This window comes from Sparus aurata, chromosome 8 (genome assembly GCF_900880675.1).
Source record: "Sparus aurata chromosome 8, fSpaAur1.1, whole genome shotgun sequence".
Classification (NCBI taxonomy): domain Eukaryota; kingdom Metazoa; phylum Chordata; class Actinopteri; order Spariformes; family Sparidae; genus Sparus; species Sparus aurata.
Window position 1 is genome coordinate 8,379,777 of NC_044194.1, and position 23,951 is coordinate 8,403,727.

A 23,951-nucleotide genomic window follows, 5' to 3' on the forward strand; every position below is an offset into this window, starting at 1 on the left:
AGAGTCTCTTTCTTTGGTTGTAATTTAACACGACTCAGCGTTTAACACTTCTTAAAGAATTTCACACCCCCTGTGATTCATTTGTAGTCCTCGTTGCGTTTGTTGTAGACACACGTAGGCCTCCGCACTGGTCAAACAATGATGTAAAAAAAGGCCGCGGTTGAGGGAGAAACGGGGCCCGGAGCGAGAACAGAGGAAGAAAGAGAGGGAACTCAGTGCACGGGCGCGGACACACAGATAATGGAAAGTAAATTAACGATAGGTCGTGCAGGAAATTAGACGCGTTAAAGGAAAGGTTGCAGAATTTGTAGCCGTCTGTCTTTTTCAACATTTTCAGGCGAGTTGGTTCTCCAGCGGGCCGGCAGACGGGACATTGTTATGTTGAGTGACAGACAGATCAGAAGTTGTTACAGTATATTGCGTCAGAGAAGGAGGAAGATTGTGTGACAGTGATCCAGTATGTGTTCAACAGTGACCCTGCGTGTACACGAGCGGTGACTCACTCCGTCATTAAAACAAAGCCATTACAAAGTTGACATGACATCTGTCACCCCGGCCATCATCACAGGTCAGGACTCTTGACCTCTCCCTGTCACGGTGCATGTAGCGATCAGACGTTACGCGGCCCGCTGATTGGCCGCGGAGCCCAGGAGCAAAAGGCTGTTTCATAATGCTGTCTGTCGTATCAGACAGTAGGGGCTGCTCCGGCTGCTGCAAATTGCCTGGCGTGTTTTTCTTCAAGAGGAAAGCGAAAGTCTGACAGTCATGTTTTTAGAGGCTCCGGCTCTGCAGTTTCAGCAAGCCTGCTCTCGTTGAAAGTCACGAAAAAACAAACAAAAAAAAAATGTCCAAACTACTTTGCTTCATCAGTATGGTTTTTGTTAACATATGGGACAATATCCGCAAGTTTAGTTGGTCCAATAAACCCCAGATTGAACCTCCAAATTTAAACTCGCCGAGACAAAAAAAAAACGTTACATTAACTCTCCGACAGAAAAATGTTTCCAGAGAAGAAACAGATGCAATGTAGTGTGGAGATTTCCTACGTTACCTTAAATCAACGACGGGCCCGTAGCGTTGGAGCGGGAGTGTGTGCAGATAATGAAGTGTGGCACTAAGTAACTGTGGAGTCCCTGCCAAAGCTTAATTAGAGATTCATCCACTGGTATATATCACTGTTAGTGTGTGTCAACAGGGTGCCGTGCATCAGCCACTGGCAGAAAGGGGTTTATGGCTCAAACTGCATGAGTGTGTGTGTGTGTGTATGTGTGTGTGTGTGTAACAGCCACATCTAGGCCTGTGAAATTAAAGACCAGTAATTAATGGGAGGTGGGAAGTTTAGCACCTGTTTCAGTCTATTGTTAATGGAGATCTTGCTGGAAATTCACTGTGTAGGGCCAGTGGGTGACTTTAAGATAAACAAGAGGTCTGAATGTTAACCTCTGTTGTTTTTTTTTTTTTTAAACCAGATAGTGTGGTCCTGATTCGTCTGATGGTTTGGCTTAAAATCTACTAGATTATATACAAGAATCAATAAACAGTTATATAATGATTCACGGCATATTATGTACACATTAAATCAGCGGCGTTTCTTGAGTCTGTCGGCACCAAAGTCCAAAATTTCCAACCAGCGTTCATCACGATTATGTTTTCAAAATTCAAGTTTTCATGAGTAGTATTTGCTTGGTTTGCCCCTCTTGATGGTGCACCTCTGCATAATAAATTTGTATATATTCAAACAAAAAATGACTTAAAGCAGCATTTTGTAGAAATAGGTATTCTGTATGACTTGGCGCCCCCCACAGTTTCTGAGTGCAGCACCACTGTGGTAAATACAAATCCCAGGTCTGTAACAATCTGTCAGAGGCGATGTAGGTGCAGTGGAGGGTGATAAAATTTTGGGTGGGAGTTGTTTATATAAGTCATTTTTCAGATGAGCTATGATGATGTATCAAGAGTAGGATCATCAAAGCACCCTACTGATGCATCACCCCGGTCAATTTAGATAAATAATTGTATAAATGAAATGTATAAATTCCCATCAGTCCAAAACCTAAAGTCTCTTTGTTTGTTCTCATAAACGACAAGAACAGCAGCAAACATTTACACATATACAGGGCTCCTCCCACTCTTTACGAATGTATACGTCATTTCCTCCCACGTCAACTCCTTTGCGTGCTGTTTATCGCGGAGCTCTTATCTCTTGTATTACGAGTCAAGTGCACATGTGCAACTTATAACGAGGATTTTTGTGCCTGGGGCCGGAAATATGTCACCTGTCAGTAACTCTACGCAACGTAGAACATTTTTAATCTACATTTTTATTGGAGATTACACAAATTGTTCACAAACTGTATAATATAATGGTTGCTTCTTCATGTGGGACAGGTGGGGCGGCACCCTAGCACCCCCTATTGACGAGCTGCCACTGCGCCGATGCTAACTACGAACAAAACTCATGACGTCATAACAATGTTACGTGTTGAATACTTGTATCTTGAAGTTAATATGTAGGTACGCTGTGATCCGACCTTCTCACTGAAGTTACGTAGTGTTGAAACGGACATAATGCTGCTTTAACCCACCTCGTTTGGTGAGAATAACACAGCGCCAACTATTATTGATTTTGAACTGAAACAGAAGTAAAGTGTAACATTAAACAATAGCACCAAACTTTTCAACTTTTTTTTTTCCTAAATTTCTGTAAAACAAACAATGTGAACAGTCTCATTGCTTAGTTTGTTAATGGCTTGTATCTTTTGTTAACATAGTATAGAAACAATCTGTCGCCTCGTTTTTGTTCGTGTGAAATATCTCTAAAATTCTGGACAGACCAAGAGATAAATGTTTTTAAATCTCTGTCAGCTTATTTAACCTTAAAGATACAGTTTGTACATGTCATAACACAAATGGTGGCACTCTTGAATAAATTATTTCATTCTATATGCAAAGTTTTATTATGTGTTAAAATGAAAGAACACAGAAAAACTTTTTCTTTAAGAATAAAAAGGCTTGTAGAATGTTGATGTTACATGGCACATATCTTATAGCATGTTTTCTCTGAGTGTGTGTGTGTGTGTGTGTGTGTGTGTGTGTGTGTGTGCTGGACATGAGGAGAGGGCCCCTGAGGTTTGATTATGAGCCCGGTGACCACAGTACCCAGAATATTTGGTGAAGGAGGAAGCACAGAGGCGCCGGTCCAGTGACACAGTAACGCAGCCCCTGGGACTCGAGCTTATACAGGCTGTGTGATGTTGGCTGGCTGAGGCTGGAGCGGCACACACACACACACACACACACACACTGGATAATGGTCCCACTGCAGACAGCACACTACTCAGACAACAGTGAGGACTGACAACTGAGGGCTTCACCACTGCAGGGGCTGTGAACTTTTTTTATTTCAACTGTGACCAAAGAAAATATTTAGATTTGAGTGTCTGTGTTTTGTGTGTGTCTCGCTGTGGAGAGTCTGCGAGATGATTTGCCACTGCCGCGCTCTTCCCCTCTGTAATATCCTGTTTTCAGAGGCACTCCACTGTCTGCTCTCTCGAGCCTAACAACACACAAATGGTCAGACACAAATAAGCAGAAAAAGGCTTCAAGACAGTTTACAGAACAGGACGGGAGGAGAGCAGCACGCCGGAGAGAGTCCGGGAGAAGATGAAGGGAAACGTAGAGGAACGGAAAGCAGTCCGGTGTCATGGATACGCAGACAGCAGCCGGTGCAGCTTCACCTCTCTTTATTAGCAACATGTTTCTTGGCTGTGTCGTTTAATCTGGCTAATTGAATGCTCCAATAATTCTAAAGAGATTATAGTCCGACAAGGCGTCACACCGGGGTCGGAGGTAAAGCGGGCCAATGATCTATTTGTCAAATACATCAAGCTCTACTCTAATTTCTTTTGATTGAAATTGATCATTTTGTAAATGCACGGTCCAGATGGCTGATGAGATTTATTCCCTTTGTGTTGTGGGGAGGTCGAGCTAATATTATGGAAAGGAAGTGCGGATAACTCTGGATTAACTAAAGATCCTTGCGAGGAAAGCCGGTTTCACAGCTCTATCTGCCACAAGCTGGTGATTCCACGTAAAGCTATCGTGGTTTTATTTAAGCCTGTTCTTGTGAATTACTCGCAGGGTGTAACCTTCTTTTTTTTGACTTTGTGCTCCTGTATTATTATTCAGGGATCTTTGTTTGTTCCCGACAGAGGCTGTTTGTCAAGTTTTCAAATGTCCGACAAAGTTACTGTAAGGACACTCTAGACACGTGATCGCCTGCATTTAAAACTGTGACGTGTGTCGTGACATCAATTCAGTTGAGTTTCTTCCATCAGTAGATTTTCCTACAAGTGGGAAGTAAACCTTCCAAATGTACATTTCCGGTGTTGCACACATGCACTGTGGAGCCGTCCTGACAGTGCTGAGCTTTGGGGGAAAGAAGAGCCGAAGATTTCAAAATGGACGGAGCTAACGTAGCTTGTTAGCTTTGTGGCAACTTTCAGTCAGCCTTCTTCTGTTGCATTAACTCCTCAACAAAAGAGCGGTGGTTTCGCTGACTGATATGAGACAGAGGCGAGTTGTACACACATTTTCCAACCCTCCCAATTTTTCCGGGGAGACTACAGTTTTTTCCTCGCCCTTCTCGGGGTTTCCTTCCCAGGTAACAATTCTCCCATATTTACAAGTTTTCTAATTAATTTTCCCCTTGTTGGTTATCGCAGCCTGTTTCCGGCACTGCACAGCATGAAGTCCGCTGTGCTGTTGAGCCTCGTCCACCTCCGTCAGTGAGAGACGGACAGACGTGCACAGAGTCTCTGAGGGGGCAACAAATGAAGGAGTGAATGAAGAGAGATAAATATAACTCACCACCGATTTATGCACTTTTCTGTTCGGGGATATTATTCTGTCTTGTTTTTTTGTACAATTATTTGGCGTAAGAAATGCTGTTACGTTTCACGTATTATTTTGTTATTCTCATCCGCCAGACTGCAGAAAACACAGTCCCGGAATCTCAAATGTGTTCCGAGGTAGGACGGCCAGAACTCTTATTTTTGGAGAGGTTTCTTTTATCCTTCAGTAACATTTCATGGACTGAGCTGATGTACGATCCTGAGAACAAAATGCCAGAGGTGAGCAGACAGTAGGCAGCAGAGGAAACAGAGAGAAGCTTGCAGAGCTTGCAGAGCGATTGTATGTCATCAAACCTATAGAAAGCATGCAAATACATTTCTGAATGTAGCTGTGTCGCTGACTGATGTGAGCTGAGACCAGGGAGAAATATATATGTGAATCCATTTTTACTAATAAAAGTAAACGTCCTCTCATGTGTTTGTGTTTTCGTTATATCATCCACGACCAAGTGACGTTTTTCAAACCACTGATGCCAAATTAAAACAAAGACTAGATTTCCTTCTCGTTCTGCCTAACAGCGCCCCAGGAATCTGTGTTATTGATGACCAGGTTTTTCATCTTCCAGAGCACCTCACAGTGAGGTTCCCCAGATTTACTGCATATGAAATTGAGCACTTGGCCTCTGCATTTCTTCAAGTGCTCGACGATTCGTCTTTGGTAAACCATCTGATATCGCAGCGCGGCCTCTGAGAATGCGCACGCACACGCGCACAGAGGAAACGCTGTCGCAGAGCGCTGATCCAGTGAGACAGAGATGAACCGAAAGAGGGAAAGCGATGACGTTTAGGGCCGCGGACGCTCTGTGATTGACCTGTCATTTCAGACGGTTTGTGTACGTCTCTATGGTGCCGCTGTGAACTGCTGAAGTGCATTTCCCTTCTGACATTCCACAGTGCGAGGAGGGCGAGGGTCCAGATTATTCCAAAGTCATTCCAAGTTTACCAAAGCAGGTTGTTTCTCCCCTAAAAAGTCACAGTCTATGTTACTCAACGTGATCCCAGCTCAGCGTTTTGGAGAGTTTTCTGTCAGCCTTGCAAAACAAACAGCTCTCTCTAATGCCCCTTTCTTTCGCCCCCCCCCCCTGCTTCTCTTCCCTTTCTGTCTCCCTCTGTCTCTCTCTTCAACCCTGTCACAGTCGCTCATTCGCAGGTTGATGGGAGGCATCAGAAGGGATGAGTAGGAGGCATTTGAGACAAGTGTGTGAGAGACACGGCGTGATATCGGTGCAGAGGGACGTCTCTCTCGGAGCCTTGTCTCCGGTCATATCCACAACCGGGAGACAACAGATGATGCGGAGGAGAGGGTAACCCGGGCAATCACCCAGGGGCAGGATGGCGATGTGGAGAGGGTAGCGTATAGAATGAGGGTGCGCAGGGGCAGAAGGGGTCATCAGGCCGAGTGTAAGCTGGCTCTCCCGCTCATGTCCCATCGTTTAAACTGTGCTTTTGTCAGCCTGATGCTCCCCCCTCCCCTCCCCTCCCTGCACTCGCCATTGTCTTCCCTTCCCAATCAACCTCTACATGTGGAGCCTCGTCACACCAGATCTGTGCTGACAGGCCGTAGCTGCATGCGTGCACTCTGACCGACTGCTCTTTTTGACTTTGTGTTTGTGTGTGTGTGTGTGTGTGTGTGTGTGTGTGTTGGGGGGGAGAGTAAGTCTCTTTTCCTGGCGTCTGAAGGCTCTGATTTTTGTGGCAGTGCTGTCAGATCTCCGTTCCCTCCACGCCAGATCAATGCCAGCACCAGGCAAGTGGCAGCGCCTGATGAGAGCCACCCGCCCCTCTGACGGCAGCCCGCCACGACAGGGAATATGTTCTTTCCAAATAGCAAGCTGGTAGCAACTGAGTGACGCACACACAGAGTGGCACTACAGAGGGAAAACGCTTCCTTCGCTGCACAGGAGCGCTTTTTGTTGTTGAAATGGCGAACGAAAGGTACAGAGGCCTTCAGGTCTGTAGGTTGCCGTGTCAACACAAATATCTGATACACTTGTGGATTATTTATCTTAATTACTATAAAAGATTATAGACTACCTTCTTAAATCTGTATTCAGTAAACACAATATTTATCTTTTTTATCCTTTTTGTACCTTTCAACAGAATATAAAGTGACATTTTCTTTGAATGGTTCCTTTCAATTCATCAAAACAAATGGTGCTCACAGGCTGCTTTAAAAATGTATTGTACGTAATCCAAGTACCAACAAAATAAAGTAATGTAACTTGATTACTTAACCTCAATACCAAACATGTGCTAATAAACAAATATCATTCTTTATTTTAAAAATTGTACTCCTGTTAGCAATTCCATTTTTTTTAATGAATGTAATCTGTAATCTAATTACATCTTTATTTTCTGTAGCTTTTACAGGACTACAGTTACGTAATCCCTTCTACATGTACCGTATTTTTCCTTCTTATATATTTTAAAAATGATTTTAGCCTAAAACTAATCACTTAAACTGAGTATCAGCTAATTTGTCACATTCGTGGCTGTGTGTGTCACTTTCGTTTGATGTGTTGCTTCCAAATATGCGAGTGGCGTTTGAATTATACGGCGTATTATTTCAAAATGATTTAGAAAATGCTGCTCTGATTCATATTCGGTAATAAAACACTTTTTTACATGTGACGCGCCGTGATGAAGAGGTGTTAAACTCCAGGCCCCAAAAGTCGGAGTGATGAATTTGACTAATGCACGGCACGCCGCTGTTGCGGAAGGTGACGTGAAGAGGTGGCACACTGAACAGCACGTCAACTGAATTCAGTTCTCAGTTCCCTCACGCGAGAAAAATGCTCACACAGAAGAGTGAAAAAGTCGTCCGGTCGCGCTCGCGTTAATTTCCTCCGAGCACATTCTTCACCAAAAGCAGATGCAGGAGACGGGGTGAAGGGACGGCAACAGAGCGAGGCGTTTAATGCACGGCACCCACGCCGTAACACTAAGTAGATGCTGCCCACTTAAATCTTTACATTCTTCATTCACTTTAGCTCACCAAACACGACAGTCCCCATAGGCGAGTAATGAATAATCATTAGCAAAAGGTCCACAAATTATTGATGTAAAATAAGCAATGATTCTTTTTTTTGTTTCGCAATTTATTGCCATTAACAAGTAACTTGCAATCCAATAAATGTCAGCATGGCTTTCAGTTAATTAAAGGCAAAGATATTATACAGTAATGCAGGGTGGCGTTTATATCTCGATTTCCACAGACTGCAATTTACTACTGGGCCTTTATTTGAAGGGACCCACAAATAATGGCTATTAAGCCGTCAGGGGATGGACAGGGGATCACATTAATGAAATTAGATAAGGTGGAATGGTGATCTACGCAGCCTGGAGTCTGGAGACACACGCGGACGCACAAACCCACACAGACACGAGCGCCACGCGTCAGGACTGGGTGCTGGTTGAGCTTCCTCTTTCCTCTTTCCACCCAGTTTTTAACTTTCCTGACCTGCCTGGCTTCTGTTTTCCGTTCTTCTTTCTTGCCGTCACCTCTTCTGCACTTTGTCCGACCGCCAGCCGCAGCCATGTTAGGTGTTCAACGTGAGGGCCTGTCAGCTCATCAGGGAAAGTTTCCCTGTTTGTCCTGAGCACTGTAGGCAGCCAGTCAGTCCATCAACACTGCTGACACACACACACACACACACACACACACACACACACACACACACACACACTGACACACGTGTCCACATCTCCCCCACTAACAGGGAGGTGTCACTCGAGGAGGCAGCTGCAGTCGCTGGTGTGACTGCTCTCCTCAAATCAGAGACCCTCGTCCCTGTCAACGGCAACCTGGCCCCGAGGCTACCACTGTCACACAGCGTATACCCCCCCAACACACACACACACACACACACACACACACACACACACTCACACACCGGCTAGGGGGAGGAAGAGGAGGAGATGGAGGAGGAGAAGGAGGAGGAGGTGGCTGTGTTCTATCTGGAGAGTAGATTTCCACTGGATTAGGGGAGCAGGGGGGATGGAGACGGTAAAGAAGAGAGGGAGAGGGGAAAGGGGGAGAAGGAAGGATAAAGGGAGGGGTGAGGGATGTGTGTTTTAGTTAGAACAGCGGGCCTGATTTCCTTCCTGACAGAGAGGGCCAATTATTAGCTGTGACAGTTTAGGGAAATTGGGCGTGAGTATGATGGGACAGATAGGAAGTGAACGGATAGGAGAACTGATAATTGTTCGACAAAGTCAGGTGGAGATCCAGCGGGAGGATCCTCCTCGCCTGGTTTCATGTGTACAAACACAAAGACGCTAACATCGCTGAAACTCGCCACAAAAACGCCTCAACATTTCCTGTTTTTTTCCGGCTTTGTTCTCATCCTCTCATCCTCTTTCTCTCTCTCTGTGTATATGAATGACTCGGCCTGTATTTGTGCTGGCAGCATACATAAGAGGCCCTCTGTGCAATCGGACAAGGTGCCGATATCTCAGTCATGTGACAGTGACTTCCTGTCTGTGTGTCAGACAGCAGCTGAAGGCTTGTCAATACGAGCTCGTGCTCACATCCTTTCCCATCTCCTCAAACACAAACTCACACGGGCCAGAAGAGAGGCGTGAAAACCACTTTCTTCTTCTTCTTTTTTTTGCTGCTCTGTATGTCACGGAGGGGAAGACGGGAAAACTCTGAGTTATTTTGAACTGTTCAGTTGATTTTATATGAAAATTTGAGGAGCAGAGGTCAGAGGATGAATGGATTTCCTGCATCGTGCCAGCTGCATTCAGTGTGACAGATTATCTCAGAGCGAAATTCCGTCACATATCTGCTTTTATCAAAGTAAGTGCATTTATAATACCGTTGTTTAAAAAGGACACAGCAGCCAGACATCCGTCCCATCTACAATCCTTCCTGCTCCTCTTCCAGTTTTGCCTTTCCGCTCCGCAGAAGTCAAGGAGACATAAGAGGATATTTCATAGGACAACACTGCCCTCCTGTGGCTGCATGATGCCGCTGAAACGAGACCACAAGACAATCCACGCTGGCTTTACTCTTAAATTGCATGTGTGGCAATTTGGCAAAATTTGACTCATCTCAAAAAGGTGTAAAACGCACCTCATGGTCAGTGGCAGACATATGAAAATTCTTTGCAAGTGGATTTTATTAGACAGAAGAGGTTACACTCACACACACTCACACACAGGTTGAAGAGTAATCCACCTGAATCCCACTTTATGCCCACAGCATCAGATATTGCCGTTTGGCCCGACACATGCCCGTCGCTGCGACCACAACCCATCCACTCTCTGCTTAACATTAGTCATTGATCGCAGCCAAGCCCCCATTGGCAGCTCTAACTCATTTACGAACTTGTCATTCCACATTATTGATTGAGTTGTCCTTCATCCCAGCTTTAATTATATGCAAAGATAAAAGATTTTCTCATTATTGTGTTTAATCTAATGAAAGGCCTTGTGTTACAGCAGGGGCCGGTTCAGAGGTCCAGACTATTGACCTTGGAGGGCACAGCTCGAGGATGAATGTTTTTAATTAGACAGAGCAAACGGCTTGTGGAGGCAGAGCCTCAGGTTGTCTGCGGGGCCGGAGGGTGGGACGGGTTGGCACGGAGCAGTTTAATAGATCTCAGCAGGTCACCGTCTCTCACCTTTATTGTCTGCAGCTCAAGACTTAGCACTGTGTTTATCACACTGTGAAAATATCGTGTTTAATTTAGCATTCAAAAAATGTTCAATCTTGAAACTCATCCAGGGATATCTGTTTATTCTGGGCTGTCTCACGGCCTTCTAGAAAATTCTGTAGGAAATAGAATTGGTGTCATGAGGCAGTGAAATGATTTAATTTCTGTTGAGATGAAAAAGAGTATTTATTCAGATAATGTAACATGACATTTTAGTATCTTGTTATGGGGAATTTTTAATTGAGGGATTGTCTTTCTGTGCTGGTTTTGATCATCAGCTCAGTTGGGAGTTGAAGCTGATTCAGTCTCTGGCCTCAGATGACACCTTGTGAATGAACCCTGTATCAGCGCTCTTGTCCTGGAGATCACAGCAGTGTGTTTGTATGTCGCTGTGTTATGAACAGTCACAGTGAAGGAAGCAGACATACAGTTTACTGAAGGACTACATAAAAACAAATACAGAAAATGTTTTGTTTGTATGCAGTTCTATTTTGAGCTGGTTTTTATTTGTAGATTTATTATTGATTATTACTGTGTGATGAGAAACAATGTGTTAATGATGATGAGAAAGACAATATTTGATGTATTAAAGAGGAATTTTGCTGATTTTAAACCTGGGCCCCATATTAACATATCAAATGTTTATCTATATTGTCAGACATGTAGAATAACAATCTCAGCCTGTCACTGGCTCAACACAAGCACTTTTAATGTAACTTTGATGGTTAGAGTTGCTCTAAAGATTATTTTACAGCCAGCTGTTAAATCATGAATCATTAACCAAAAACATGTAAATATATCACTCATGTTTAAAAATACCATAATGTCCCCTTTAGGCATTTATCACTGAACCCCCCTGAAAATGAACGGGTTGTTTCATGGAGGTTTTTGTTTGAAGAAATAGGCTTTAAAACTCTTCATGCCATAACATGAATGAGATGGAAACAATCTGTCACCCTGCAAAATCAAGGATGGTAGAAAATAACAGCGTCGCTGAAATGTGATGATCACAGTGTCCAGTTTTTAATCCCACAATCTCTAATCTTAGAAAAGTTTGCTTGCTATTGTTTGTCAGCCTGATATCAGTTATATTTGAGTTCCAGACCAATAAATATTATAAATCTGTGCTAATATAATTAATATTTCTAACAGTGGTAGTTTCATAACACGTTGAAGACTTTATAAAGCATTTTATAATGTAAAAGCAGAGGAGAGGAAAGGTAGAGACACGCTGGAAAGAAAATGAAAAGACAATTCTTAACTGTTCTTTCTAGAAAATTCTTCAAAATACTTACTAGAGAGAGACACTGTGTCTCTTTGACATCTTTGAGGGGTCAACTGCTTTTATACTTTTAATACTGGATGAATCATCCTACTGACAAAAACAGGACTGCGAGGTTAAAGCGAAACTCTCGCCAAAAAGCAACCAAGGCTTTATTTTGGATTGAATATGAGTCAAACCTTCGTGTAAAAGCATAATTACGACGAAAGAGGCACTTTTAAGATTCACCGTAGTATCGGTTTTGGGCACGTTAGTTTTGAACGGGAGAGCTAGGGGCATGATACGCTAGCATCAAAATCGCTAGTTTATGAAAAAGAAGGTTTTTGAGCTACTCACGTTAGCTGCTGCACCTCCTGCGCGTCGCCGTCATGGCAGGCAAAAAGTGTCGATCCCCGAGTGCGACCTTACAGGCAGGAGAGTAATGGTGAACCACTCCTCAAGCGTGCCTGTCAGGTCGCACTCGGGGATCGACACTTTTTGTCTGCCATGACGGTGATGCGCAGGAGGTGCAGCAGCTAAGTGAGTAGTTCAAAAACCTTCTTTTTCATAAACTCTGTGTACACAAACAATGTTCTCAATGCTCTTGTTCATGTGTAGAGACCCTGGTGATGCTACGAGCAAAGTTTCATGTTGTGTCGAGCCTTCTTAGTGTTCTAAAAATAATGATTTTTATGCTAGCGTGTCGTGCCCCTAGCTCTCAAAACCGAAACCACTGTAAATCTTAAAAGTGCCTCTTTCGTCATAATTATGCTTTTACACTAAGGTTTGACTCATATTCAATCCCAAATAAAGCCTCGGTTGCTTTTTGGTGAGAGTTTCGCTTTAAAGGTTCAAGTTTAAGAATAAGAAGATGCAACAGACAGGCTTCACCACCAGAGGGCAGCACTGCCTCATTACAGCCAGTGTGGAAACAGCAGTGGACTGTCTGCACAGAGGACAGCTCACTGATAAATGTTTCACACAGCAGCTTCTAAAAATGTCAGAGGAGCAGGATCTGAACAAAGATCCAGAGCGATTAGAAACTGATGGAACAGAACAGATCAGTCCTCTTTTGAAGGATGTCATCATTTTATCTTAAATTAGACTTAAAGTTTAATAAATGAAAACATTGTCCTCAATCATATGATATATATCAGGCACTTATGCACACATACAAGTTAATTCAATGATATAAATACATTTCTTTTCTTGTAAGAGTCCTGACTACCATCTGCATGTATGTTGCTTTTGTTCTTTCACTGAATTGCACAACAAGTAAAAAAAGGTTTCATGTAGAGACGATCCACATCACTGACAAATCACCTCCTTTATTGGCACTTTAACAGAAGCAGGACATCATCAGCGTCTTTGACCCTTCAATCTGAAATAATAAACCTTTAGACACGATACTTGACTCCTGGTGTGACACCAGCAAAGCAAGCTGAACTTCTAATGCGACACTTGGCCCATAATCCAGCTGCAGTGCCTTACATTTATTTTTAAATATGCCAAAAAAACATCTTGATTCACAAGGCAGCACACAAAAAATTGGCCAATCTAGCGATTACTTCAGAACGTCATCAGCGCAATTATCACCACATTGTCAAACAAACACAAAGACAAAAAGGCTTGATGATAACACTTTGGAGCAGCTGCCTCCTCTCTTCATCCTCTGTTGGACCACTGACGATAACAGTTTTATACATTTCTAGCGGACGGCGCCACGGCACAGCCTCGTCTCCTCCGGCACCGCTGATGTGACGTCCAGAATGCACAATCGACCAGATTTTTTTCTAGAAAATCAAGTCGATGATGATGAAAATGTTAAAGGTCACAGAGCTTTCACTTAATCCGAATACTCCTGCCACATTCTCACACTGCTCGGAGGAATCTTAATCCAAAGTGCAGTGCATTAGCAGTCGCCGTGTTTTGTTTCGTTGCAGCTGTAAGAGATTATAGATCTCTTCCTGCAACAGCGAGCTGCATTAACAAGTCCTGCAAACCTGAAAGCCGGAACATCTTCAAATGCCTTGCGCTGAATGTGTAGTGCATCCAGTCCATGTGTGTCACAAAGCTTTATGGTCACATGTTTACATCCATTATCCATCTGTTCAAAGCTCATGCTCAGTTCAGCTCCCCTCAGTACATGACCATCAGGGGTCCAACTCCAGCATCACATTCATGATTCACTGTAAACATTCGCCGTAAACACAAACAATCCACTAGGTGGCATTATGCATTCACAAGGCCGTCCCTCTGTTTCATTCATACATTGATTCGGCCAGGCCTGTCTGCTTGAAGGTCTCAGCCACCTGTCTGGAGTGCTGCATCTTGGCTGACAGCGCCTCCAGAATATCGTTCTGGTCCACGGCGGTGGCCGTCCGGTAAATGAAGGTCCCCATTGACTCCAGGCCACGCATGCCTAGATTCACCCCGCAACCTGGAGAGGACAGGGGGGAAACATGAAGCACTGACACGTTATGTGCATCAAATAAAAACCTTTTTCATTAATGTACAAAACATGTTAGATTTGTCTTGAAGTCATAAGAGAGAGAACAAGAGGAAACATAGAGACAAACCAGAGGAGCTTCACTCTGGGCCACGGGGTGCAGTACTGAGTCACACACCCATCAACACACACATTAAATATAATTTATCCTCATCTTCTCTCTTCTTGTTCTGCTAATAGAGCGCTGATGTTATGTCTCACCTTCAGCGAGGACAGGAAAGATGGCACATCAAATATCTCCTCCTGCCCTCAGCTTGAAAAGCAATCACAGGGTGTTTTATACACATGTGTACCTGTGTCGAAGTTGAGGACGCGCGCTGCCTCCCCCTCCACAGTGACCGCCACGTTGTCCCCCTCTATGTAGGCGGCGCTGATGCGTCTGTGGGACAACTGGATCTCGAAGAGGCGGCGGCTGCACTGCATGTGGTGGAGCGTGGGGTCGCTGAGACGAGGCTCTATGTCTGTCTTGTAGGCGTTAAAGGACTGGTGGAAGATGTTCTTCATGATCTGTGCGGAAACACAGACACGGATGTGAGATGTTTCTCACCATTTAAGGACAAGTTCACCTATTTTTAACCTCATCTTGTTGTAAGTTGTCTGGCTGACGAACACAGTTACATGTAAGAATGCTCCGCTCAACACTTTGCAGTTTCATTGCTTTTGATCGTGTGCCACAAGTGAACTGTAGCTAGAGGCAACACAGTTTTGGGTGATCGGTGGTGAAGTCTCCCATGAAATACAGAGAATACTGACACCTGCAATAATTCAAAGAGGCTCTATGGAACAGTTTCTAAGCCAATTACACGTATTAATCACTTTTTTATTGGCCATATGTGAGCGGATTGTAACGTGATGTGAAAAACGAGACCTTCCCCCTCTCTCTCACTCTCTCGGTTGCCTCCACAAGCCTGACGACGATTTGTCTAATTTGTGTAATGCTGCTGGGCCGTGCTTTCCTTCGTGAAAGGCTTTGTGAGGATTTTCCACAACAGACCAAAGGATGTGACTCTAAGCAGGTTCTTGAGTGCTTCATCTCTTTTTATGCCCCTTTTATGGTGCATAAAGATACATGAGATTTATTGTACATCAATGCGGGCATCTGAGAAAAGAAAAGCATTGACTGATTAAGTTTTTTCTCCTTTTCTTTTGATACAAAAAGGACAAAAGATTTCATTTCTTGCTCTTAGAAACTGTGATGGTTATTTCATTCGGCTTTTTTTTGTATTTCAAAGGCGAAACGACAATAGGTTTAAAAAAAAAAAAAAAAAAAAAATCCACTGACAATTAAGTAATAAAAATAAACATTAGTTGTATAGCCCTTACTCAGACTTTGTTCTGTGGGTCAGAACAGAGACACACTTCTAAAGTAGCGGGCCTTGTTGCGTCGTTTTTTCCATCTGTGCTCAAACGGCTGCACCTTTCTCCATCTAGAGTGACTCATAAAAGAGCACCATCATTTTATGTCGATGCAGAGCAGAAGAAATAAAATGTGCTGCTGTGTGCCTCCTCATCGATCCTACAGTAATTGTAGGTATTGAGTGACAAGTCTCTCTCTCTGCCTGCCACTGTCGCTCACTCTCTCTGCTCCTCTCTGCTCTTCTTCGACCCATACTTGCACAGTCATCTGTTACCAAGTAACAGTGCATCTGAATGGCCACCCACATAGCAACAAGCGCTCCAAGGATGGACTTGCTGCTACATACCTGTGTGTGCCACGCTACATGCTACGGCTGCAGGCTGCGCAGGGACGAGGGGGCAGTGCTCGACGTGGAAACCTGGAGTGTAAATAAAACCAGCGGTCGTACTGTGGCTGCACCCACAGCCGGAGGAAAAAAAAAATCCTGCCCTCCATTTATTCACTGATGTGTAACAGCAGGGTGCAGATGGCCTCTACACACACACACACACACACACACACTGTTGAGGTCTGCTCTCTCCTCCCCCTCTCTCCCATTTCTTCATCTCATGCTCTCTTTGGCTCAGACACCTACATACTTAAGTTTTTAAACACACACACACACACATGCACCAAAGCAAACATACACTACACTCTCAGAAAACGGTCACTAATGGACTGCCACGGTGGTGCACTTTGAGGACGTTTTGTTGAATGAAAAGAGATGGCTTTGTTGTTAGGCGAGGCGGCACCGTCATTATCTGTCCTTCTGTTGTTTTAACATGGAAATACAGCCGCGGGCGGGATGCAAAGCTGTGGAAAAGGTTTGATCAGAAGGGGCTCACAGAGGAGTTGGCCGTGTGCCTGAGGAAGCGGACCATCTTGGTGTCGGAGGCGGGGCAGGCCAGGGCCATGTAGCGGTTCCTGAAGGTGCCGTAGATCTTCAGGTGGAAGCCGGGTTTGGACGCGTGGTTTCGGTGCTCTCGGAGGGCCTCCACTCCGTAAGCGGACAGGTCGAAGAAGAGGCTGTGGGCACGGATCTCAGGAGTGGGTACCTGACGAGAAAGGATCAAATCATTCCAGATGTAATAAAAAAATTGCAAAGACCAGCGAGAGGGCTAGTGTTATATTTGACATCATAACAGTGAGTCTAAATCTTTGAATACGTGATGGATATGTGGTGAAATGACACAGAACATGACCGATACACCATCTCCGCCTGTGTGGCTGTCGTCACTTGAGCTGCGTTTGAGAGCAGCTTGATTTTTATTCAGTGGTTCAATCTGGCACTGACTGCTCCGCGTTTCCCCCCTCTAGCCAGGATTGATCAATTTTCTTTTCAATGACATAAACCAGCCGCGGGGGAATCAGACAGCAGTTACTGCAGGCAGGGGAGATAGCGCGGGAACAGAGCGCCAGTGACTGGATGGGGAAGGAAGGTGGCGGCAGGGCAGAGCAGGTCATATCCTGGGAGGTAAATTCAATCACTACAGGAAACAGCCAGGGAGAAAAGAGGCCAATAAAAGGCAGCCACACGGCCGCTGGAGAGAACGTGACATGAATGGTAATGTTGGCATAAAATAGCCAGAGAGACTGTGTGTGTCTTAGTTCATAATACCCAGGAAGCTTTTCACCTCGACCTGTTTTTTTGTTTCTCCCACTCTTGTGAGACGATTGTCACCGCAGATCGCCAAAAAAGGCAACCACAAATCTGTCTGTTTAAACAAAATAATCATCAATAGTTGGTCCTGATCGAGGCTAATGTCTGGTGAAAGAGCCCAGCAAGGATGTGATGTTTGTTTGTTTCGGCAGTACTCCGTGTTCCAAATATCACATTTCTTAATTTCCGTCAACTTCATGTGCAGAGTCAACATAATTGTGGGCACATTTTTAGAAGTGATTACTGCCTTTTTCAGTCTTTTGCGGGCCTCGGTGGAAACAACCACTGAGTCATCACCGAACCAACCATCTGCTTATATAATGCCAAGTGACCTTTGGTGTATTATGTGAGGAACATGCGGCTGATGTTTTAATATCCTAAATCATATTCACCTGCCGGGGGGGGGGACGGTAATGGCCATGGGGGCGCGATGAATCACAAGCTTTATCATCACCATCACCTGCCTGCATCCGCACAACAGCTGCTCTTATCAAACTCGATATGCAAATCAAAATAAGGCAGAGATCCAACAGTCTGCTGACAACTGGCGGTTTATACGAGAGTCAGACATTGTGTTCGGCTGCTATTGGCAGGTGCACATCACTGTTTGCTCAAATCAGCTTTATGTGGCCAAATAAAGTCGCCTTCAGTGTAATAACCTGCAATATCCTGTTTCTACTGCCTGCAGTCTTTACACAAACACCAGCCTGCAGGTTATTGCCTCAGTGAGTGCACTTGAGTGAATGCATCCATTAGTGTGTGTGCATGTACATGGATGCATATACAGCTTGTGTGTGTGTGTGTGTGTGCGTGTGTGTCCTGACCTGTCTCTGGTCTAGTCTCTCTATAGTAGCGTTAGCTCCATAGGCATGGCAGGACTCCACAGTGTAGTCAGAGCTGATGCCCAGCACCGAGCAGGAGTCGCCACACGACCCGTCAGCCACCACGATCACACGCGGCCAGTTATTCTGTGGGATCCGCCGCAGGTATTCCTCCGTAAACTGAAACAACAAGAGATAAAAACAAAAAACAAGACAAAAAAATGTGTAAATTAGTGTTTATATATAGGCGTCTTTAGTTCTAACTAACTGCAACTCCCCTCCAGTTGGTTAGAACTGAAGACGCCTCTTTGGTGAGAGGTGAAGTGTCTTCAAGAAACTGAAACACGTCCACTTGCCTACGATACAGAACCTAGAATGTAAACTTTGTTTTAGTGCCGTCCTGCCCCACCAAACTAAACAGAGCAGCTTCGTCCCCGAGGCTGTGACACTATTCAATTCATCCTCAGCACTCTGTCATAAAAAATGGGTGCAATTTTATGACTTGTCCAAGCACTAAGAATGACTATAATAATTGTATAGACATGATACCTTCTTGCTGATGGTCTTGTTTGCTTATGCAGGTGATAATAGAGGCATCATTATCAAACTCGTAATACGTTTAAGTACTTGTCTAAGATAAAGGTTTACTTGTAAAACATCAAAAGTTTTACACACTTTCGGACACTACTCCGCCGTTGATGACGTCACTACTCTTGCGCAGGTGAAACGTGAATTGAAACCTCCATGCGTTCATCCCAAGCACAATGCATGATGGTAAATTTTGCTTGGTTAGAGACAATCAGTTGTACACCACTTTTCATGATGCATTGTGGGATACTTATGATACTTATGAATCTACTATATAGGGTATAATATTTCCCACTAGACACTTGGACACACTACAAAAAGGTGTAGTCACTGTGTAGTGCACTATATAGGGAGTAGTGAGTGATTTTGGACACGAAAAGAATTTTTAAAAATTTGCCAGAATGTTTTCAAAAGAACACATATTTAACAATATTTTTTTTCAAGAGAAAACATTTTCACTGGGATTTTTTTCATGGTTGAAACAGAGTGAGAAAAAATATCTTTCGGGGAAAATTCTCCTACATTTTTTTTCATGCCCGAAACCAAGGTTCACAATTTTCAGAAAAGAAAAGGAAAGAAATCTGAAGAATTTTCATTTTCAGGTTTTAGAAGAAAGCATTTTTGGTGGGAAAAATCTTCCCAATTGTTTTTTCATGTTTGAAAAGGTAGCATCACCAGGATCCCCAAGAGCGACCTAACAGGCAGGAGAGTAATGGTGGACCTCCTACCTGTTAGGTCGCACTCGGGGATCAACACTTTTTGTCTGCCATGACGGTGGCTACTGCCAACGTGAGTTGTCCAAAAACCTTCTTTTTAGTAAACTCTGTGTACACAAACAATGTTCTCAATGCTTGTGTTCATGTGTAGAGACCCTGGTGATACTACGAGCAAAGTTTCATGTTGTGTCGAGCCTTCTTAGTGTTTTCAAAGTAGCGTCAGAGTGCCCCTGCACTTCATTGAAAAGCTTGCCCGAAAACAAAACTACGGTAAATCTTAAAAGTGCCTCTTTCTTCGTAATTATGCATTTTCACGAAGGTTTGACTCATATTCAATCACAAATAAAGCCTTGGTTGCTTTTTGGTGAGAGTTTCGCTTTAAGTTAAGTTTTTGTCAATCAATATTTAAAGATGCTTAAAAACAATAACTATTCTTCATCTTTATTTGATTCTATGTACCTTTTTCTGCTAAAAATTCCAAAGTTCCCTAAGGATTAGATTTATCCTGCTATCACTGCCTATTAATCTAAGATTCAGGTGCGTTGTATTGTAATAAACCCACACTCGCCATTAACAAGGGCTCCAGAGGTTGAGCTTTTCTTGGCAGCAGTGGGTCTCTCACGGAGATTTATTATTATGCCTGTGTTTGCATCGCTGCCTCCTCTGTAAAACACCAGACACTTGACTTTGCAGATGAGGAGCTGGAGCAGGACGGAGACTGACAGGCTGACAGGGGGAATGAAAGGGCCTCACAGGAGCTGTAATTGCTCAGCACCTATTAATCCATTCAGGCCACAGAGAACAGGTAATGTGTAAGACTATTTTGCATTCTCAGGCCTTTGAAGCACTGACAGGCAAGGAGAGTAAAAGAATACATCAAACACAATGTCCTATCTAATCAAGAGGAAATGTGCACACTTGGCAGTTACTCTAAACGAAACTGAAGTTTGTTGTGATCGAAGACATTCTTGACCTTGTCTTCTGTCTTACAAAGTTTTGGTGAGTCACTGGGTAGCAGCGAGGACAGCGGCAGCTAACAGGAATGACTCTGGAGCTGAGGAGGGAAGAAGCTGCTGGCCACAGCAACACAGAAAGGGAGAGAGAGCTGAGATATCTTTGCTCGGTCCCGATGATGGGCGCTAAGGACAGAAACATCACAGTGTAATAAAAAGCAAAGTCACAACATCCACGCAGTGAGGATGTGGCTCAACCTCAGCAGAGCAGCACTGAAGTCTTGTCCCTGGCTCACAGCCATGACACAAATATTCACTGAACATTTAATCAGGGTTTGCCCACGTTGAGCACTTTCTCTCTGAGAAACTCCTCCGAGGTTTTTTGTGTTAGTGGGTTATTTCTTTGTCCCTAAGCTGAGGTCAGACTGGGGGGGTGTTCTCTGATGTTATTGCCCTCGTGAAGCCAACAGCGAGGCCTGTAAAAATAAACATGAACTTTTTAATAAAACAGGGATTACATGTTTGACTTTATCCTGATGCGTCGATCACAGATTGTGTTTTTGATGTTGTGTTGTGAAATCGGGCTCCAGATCACACGGTAACATTTGATTTAATAGGCACGTGACTTGGCAAAATCCCCTGCAGAAATCTGTAATTAAACCATTTTGGAAATAAATAGGATTACATTTTAAAATCCATTTTTATTTTGGAAGGCGTAATTTGATGGATTTGGGTTTTGTTTACTATAATTCCGCCTTTTGCTTTCCACTGGCCTACAAGCTGCGGCGAGGATTCTCCTCAGGGTTTGAGGTCAGCTTACATAACAGGTTATTTCAACTGATGAGCGCGCTTTCAGCCTGACATTATACAATGCTGTGCGGGGAGAAGCTTAGGGAGGGTGTTTGTGCAGTACGTGTGGTGTAAATGAGCAAAACCCATGTATCCAGAAAGTCAGCTTGGTGAGGGGAGAAGGGAGGAAAAAAAAATGTTCTGTGTGTTTCAGGGAGGGTAAACTGTCTCATGTTGAGATCAGCCAACAAAGCCTCTTTAAATGTCAGACAAGGATGAAGTGAGCTACAGTGTGAGACAGCTCGGGTCGGGTTCGCTTGGGAGCCTGAGGAGACTGAGGGCTCCTGATTTAGGAACAGACATCTCTGTCACCATCACTGCTGATAGCTATCAGACCCCTGCTGAAGTGGAGGCACACACCAGCCTCTTCTCTTTGACCGCTGCCACTTAGGGGGGATCAGGTTTTGACAGACTATGAAGGCACAGTCATTACAAGATGAGTCTCTCTCTCTCTATCTCTCCCCCTCTCCCCCCTACAGAGTCCCACATTAGTTCCAGATCTGTGCTCTCTATGTATTAATGATGCATTCTGAAGTTGTGTAACAGGATTTACAGCCAAGTTGACACATTACACACAGACCGTGAGATGACTGAGGCTCTACCTTGGTCCCCAGCTGCACCTTGACATCCACCTTCTGTTTCTTCTGCTCCAGGATGCTCAGCAGGTACTCCTGGAACACCCCTATCCTGGTGAAGAAATGCTCGTCGTGCCAGCAGCCCTCCATGTTGTCAAAGTCCACGCCGAGTCCCAGCAGAAACTTCACGCTGCGGGGATCCAGCGCGATCTGCTGGGGCCGGCAGAGCAGGGCGGTCCGGTACCTCTCGTCCAGCACGGTCAGCTTCAGCACCTTACCGGAGCGGACAGCGACCAGCGCGGCCGTCAGCCCCACGGGTCCCGAACCCACGATGAGCACCGAGATCCTGGCCCGCCACTGCCTGATGCCGTCCAGGCTCACTTTCACCGCCACGTACACGACCACCGCCAGCAGGGTGCTCAGCGCGGTGTCATAGGCGAGAGCGCGGTACCTCTCCTCCGCGTCCTGCCCGATGTCGCCAACTCCGGCGTTTTCCGCCTGCAGCCCGTCCATACCGCCGGCAGAGTGACACCGTGATGGGTGCCAGCAAGCTCTCTCCTTCCTCGTTAATTAGCCCGGCGTCCTGTCATCATCTGTGCATCCGCTGAGAGAGAGAGAGAGAGAGAAAGAGAGAGAGAGAGAGAGGATGGCTGTTTTACATCCATGCACACAAGCCAAACCAGCTGCGACGTGCCACATGCGCCCTCTCCGCTCCTCTCCGCCCCGTCAGCTGCGAGTTGAGTTGTTGCAGCACGCTGGACTCTCTCTCTCTCTCTCTCTCTCTCTCTCTCTCTCTCTCCAGCCTGAAGTGGAGGTGTGCGTGTCCGAGGAGCGTCAGCACAAAGGGAGCAGTTTAATGTAGCAGCAGTCCGCGCGTAAAGGTTTAAATCTGCCATATTTCCCCAAAGTGCCAGGACTTCATCAAGTCAACAGAAACCTCACCGTCGGCATGCGATTCAGCCCCCCCCCCCCCCCCCTTTTTTTTCATAAAATCCAATAGATGCGTAGCAGCAATCTGCAGGGCCTGGACAATGTGCTTTGGTTTTACTCTGAGAAACTATTGATTTACTGTTGCTAAAACAAGAGAGGTCGATTCCATCTCTCTGCCTCTCTCTCTCTCCCACATATCCAAGGACAACAGCACAGCGAGCCTGCCATATAATCCCAAAGCACTGATTACAAACTGTGAAGACATCTCCTGTTATTTTTCCGACAATAACGTCCCCCTCCTGGGAACAAGAGGACTCCTGCTGTGAAAAGCAGAGGCTGACCAATCTGATTTGATGCTGAGGGTGAAAGGAGAAAACGCTCCCGCTGCACATCCTCTCTCATCTCTCTGGAACCCCTGTGTGCCATGTTGATCACAATCCCTATCTGATGTGGTTTCAAGCCTGACTTTTGTTTCCTTTTCCTTATAATTCAATTCAGTCATTTTGCACAACTACAATTATTATGATAAAACACGGAATTAACAACAGGAAAGGATGTAGCTCCACCAATTTTACACATGGAAGTGTGTCTACAGGTCTTGGGGAGTGCTGCTGCATACAGGAAAGAAAGTAGTATGAAGTGTTTTTGTGGAAGCTGCATGAAATCTCAGTGGCTAAGATGCATCATGGGTAATGTAGGCCACATGTTTGGGAAATTAAGAGGAATGAGTGGATTAAAACAGGGGACATCTCTGGTTTTGCTGTGTTGCATTTTGATGGTTTGTTTATGAACTGTCCAAAATGATTCCAGCAGTGTTGTAGGAGAGCAATGCTAGACTGGTGGCCTGCTTTATAAAAAAAACAACAGGAGACTACATTACCCATAATGTAACTAGACATCACTGGAAGCAATTTATAAGATTGCATGCAGTCTCCTCTAGAGCCACAAAATGATTGAAACTACTTGATTGATTAGGGTGGAGTTACCCTTTAATAGAAAAAAAAATAGATCATGAAAGAGATAAATGAACACACATACAAATGTATATAGTATATATGTAAATATTAAACACATATCACATATACAGTATATGTATTTCATTATGCATGTATGTGTCCTT

The 23,951-nt window shown here is 44.5% G+C and overlaps 1 protein-coding gene across 1 annotated transcript; it reads right to left on the minus strand.

The window, feature by feature from the left end:
- Positions 1-13,138: 13,138 nt before the first annotated feature.
- LOC115585942 (uncharacterized) lies at positions 13,139-22,866 on the minus strand. The gene is made up of 5 exons (XM_030424615.1): positions 21,929-22,866; positions 18,224-18,400; positions 16,585-16,794; positions 14,637-14,850; positions 13,139-14,274 (listed from the first exon to the last, which is right to left on the minus strand). The coding sequence occupies exons 1-5, from the start codon at positions 22,412-22,414 to the stop codon at positions 14,096-14,098; spliced, it is 1,266 nt and encodes a 421-aa protein (XP_030280475.1). The 5' UTR covers positions 22,415-22,866; the 3' UTR covers positions 13,139-14,095.
- Positions 22,867-23,951: the final 1,085 nt, after the last annotated feature.